This window comes from Myotis davidii, unplaced genomic scaffold (genome assembly GCF_000327345.1).
Source record: "Myotis davidii unplaced genomic scaffold, ASM32734v1 scaffold512, whole genome shotgun sequence".
Taxonomy (NCBI): Eukaryota; Metazoa; Chordata; class Mammalia; order Chiroptera; family Vespertilionidae; genus Myotis; species Myotis davidii.
Window position 1 is genome coordinate 2,415,631 of NW_006284323.1, and position 3,293 is coordinate 2,418,923.

The 3,293-nt window shown below is 53.4% G+C and overlaps 1 protein-coding gene across 1 annotated transcript; it reads right to left on the minus strand.

Moving 5' to 3' along the window:
- Window positions 1-771: 771 nt before the first annotated feature.
- On the minus strand, window positions 772-2,904 carry LOC102766202 (NKG2D ligand 2). Its single transcript, XM_006754352.2, has 4 exons — window positions 2,803-2,904; window positions 2,069-2,317; window positions 1,576-1,839; window positions 772-994 (listed from the first exon to the last, which is right to left on the minus strand). Exons 1-4 carry the CDS (start codon window positions 2,879-2,881, stop codon window positions 870-872), a joined length of 717 nt encoding a protein of 238 aa, XP_006754415.1. The 5' UTR covers window positions 2,882-2,904; the 3' UTR covers window positions 772-869.
- Between the last annotated feature and the right edge of the window lie 389 nt (window positions 2,905-3,293).

The following is a 3,293-nucleotide window of genomic DNA, read 5'->3' on the forward strand; positions in this document are numbered from 1 at the left end:
GTGGTTCTGTGCGGTGCGTTACACGCCATTCCCTCGGTCTTGACACAGTACTTGACAAGCCTGCCCTGCGAACAGTGACTCCACACGAGACGGTCAGAAGCGCCCCAAAAGCCCACTCTGCTCCTGTTCTAAACAGTGGTTCTTGGCCAGCCACGGAGTCAGGGCAGGGTTTATATCACAGCTGAACTTTCTTTAAAAAAAAATACAACTTATTCTGTTATATTTCTACATTTCGGACTTTATAATTAATAAGGGGAATGACGACTATCAACCTACCAGGGCTTCTCAATTTCACTCCCTAATACTCCTCACTTCAACACAACAGATGCTCCACTGCTCTTGTCAGGCGTACCATTTAATAACGCGGATTTTTTAATCAAAGAAAACATGATAATTTTAAAAGAAACATCAAAAGTGCTTTATTCAAAGTACTGTCCATTGCTAGCTACACATTTCCCCCATCTTTTTTTAAAGTATATTTTATTAATTTTTTAACATAGAGGAAGGGAGTGGGATAGAGAGTTAGAAACATCCATGAGATGGAAACATCAATCAGCTAACTCCTGCACACTCCCTACTGGGATGTGCCCGCAACCAAGGTACATGTCCTTGACCAGAATCAAACCTGGGACCCTTGAGTCTGAAGGCTGACGCTCTATCCACTGAGCCAAACCGGTCAGGGCCATTTCCCCCATCTTTCAGGTAATTTGTGGATACCGTCCTAAGAGAACTTTCCTTGTTTTGAGGCAAACCATTCAGAGACCCAATTCTCTACTCTTCATACGTTTTGAAGTGCTGCTCAGGAAGTGCGTGTGCCATCGATCAGTGCTTGTCTTGGTACCTGTAATTAAGCCCTCAGTACCTGTTACTTAAAGGCCCCAGCCTAAGATACCAACTATGACTGTGCAGGTGAGGATCACAGGGAGGACCGAAGGGATGGGCGTGTTGGTTGTGGCCTTGGACGGGACTGTGGCTGTGGCAGTGGTTGGTGCAGCTGTAATGGAAACACGAGAGTGAGAACCGTGCAGAACCCAGTTCCATGGAGATGCCCCTCAGCCCCTGCTGTCCCAGGTCATCCTATTGTGCAGTTTCTACCCTCCACGTGTGGCAGCCACAGTGACAGAGCCTGGGGTTGGAGCAGAGAGAGGAGATGGGCCCCGGCCCCTTGGGGCTCACACAGCGAACGGAGGAAGCAAGGGTTACAACAATCACTCCTGCTGGGACAGAAGGGGAGGTGACCCTGAGGGAGGTGGCAGAAAATCCTTGCAGGGCAGATTTGAGGTGGTGTTAAAGGATTTCCAGATATAGAGCAGGTGAGATGAAGACACATGATGCTGAGAAGAGGGAACCGGACCAGGAAAAGGTGAGTGGTCCAAGGTTATGTGCAGGCATGAGGAACAGAGAAACCAAAGGAGGGATCACAGAACATACCTATGGTCCTTCTTGTCCAAAAATCCCTCACCGTGGTGGATGGGTCACTTTCTCAAACCACACACAACACAGACACCACACACTGTGTGAATGTCAGAATGTCATTTCAAGGGAACTACAACTTCATTTCCTCTGTAGAGTTACCTTGTGTGCTCAGGGGACACAGAACTTGTTGAAGCCACTTCCTACAGTCTCCAGTTGAGGTCCTAACAAGGAGATCGGTCATAGCTCTGTCACTCGCCAATGTTTGCTTCAACAGTCTGCCTTCACCGCGCAGCACTGTCCAGTGTCCGTTCTTTGTGTCAAAGCGGAGAGATATCTGTCCATCCAGTCCAAACTCCCAGAATGCAGCGGTGCGTCCATTGGATTCCTGCTCACACATCATGCTGCCCTGCAGGGAGAGAGGACCTGTCCCCAGCACCATGGGGAAGAGGTCAGCCTTGGGTCTGACAGCCTTTGTCCCCACCGGGTGTCCAGCCCTCTGCTCCCCTCTGCTCCCCTGGTCCTGCTCTGTCCTCTGTGTCCTACACTGACTCCCAAGGCTCTTGGGTGGGATGGACTTCCCACATTTACATAAACACAACTGATCCCTCACCCCACCTCTGTTCTGCCTCCACCCTGGGTTTTGTAAACGTACCGCTGGTCGCAGGAATCTCTGCTCTAATGTCCAGCAGGGTCTTCTTGAGCTCCTCCACCACGTACTGCAGAGCGTCTCTCTGGTCACTCCAGGCCTGTGTGGCGTTCATCTCCAGGACACTGATGAGTCTGACCTTGTGGCCACCACAGGTATAATGAAGAAATGTGTTCCCATTGACCTGGCCTTGAATGTCACACCACGGTTGTCCATTAGGAGTGACTGTGAATGTGTAGCCCAGAGAGGGAGCACCTGTGAGGGAGGGACGCAGGGGTGGGAATAAAGGTAACTAAGCGCCCCTCCCCATTCTGGACAGCAAGCGAACCCCCTGATGGCCGGGCGGCCCTTTTCCTGTTCGCGTGCAGATGGCAGGGGCTCGGGCTCCCACTTTGCAGAAGCCTTTAGTGAGGCGGGTGGGTGGGGCGTGCTGTCGCGGCTCGGGGTGGAGGAAGGGGCTTCGTCCTCTTTCCCATCTTCCTCCCCCCCCACCCCCCTGCCTGGCCCCTTCGCCCAGGACTATTTGTGAGAAGTCACAGGCTCATCTCTGTCCCTCCCACCTGGACAGAGGCAGCCAGGTATGCAGACGCCTGGAGACTGAAAGGCGCCCGCAGAGATGATCGCTGAGGGGTTCGGCGGGTCTGTGCCCCACCCGGCGGGAAGGTTCCCCACCCCATGGTGGACTCCCCACCCATTCCATCCCTCAGGTTCCCTAGCTCCGATTCCATTCTCCAACTCACAGCGGGGAGCAGCTCGTTCCCAAAGCAGAAGCAGGAGCAACAAGACTGGGCTGACACCTTCAGACCCAGACCGCTCCATCTCGACCCTCAGCAGCAGTGCTCGCAGCCAGGACCCTGGTTGCATCACCAGCAGAGAGTCCTCCAAGTCTCCAAAGTTCTGTGCAAGTGCCATCCCCGCGCACCTCCTTTATATTTGCAACCAGCCCCGCCAGCACAGGGACAGACCGCCCCGCCCCGCGTACGTCCTTTATATTTGCATATTTCCAGAAAAGGCCCTGTCTGCAAAGGGACCAATCACTCCCCGTGAGTAGATTTTCTGGCGGAAGCTGGGACAAAAGCCAAGGTTTCAGGCAAGCTGTGGTTTCTCAGGCCAGAGTGCCTGTGACCACATCCCAGCACAATGCACCCCCACAGTCCCGGTGACCGCGTCCCCCCTCCACCCCCCCACTGGTCTGAACGACTTACCCCGAAGCTAAGTGGCCCTGCTCTGA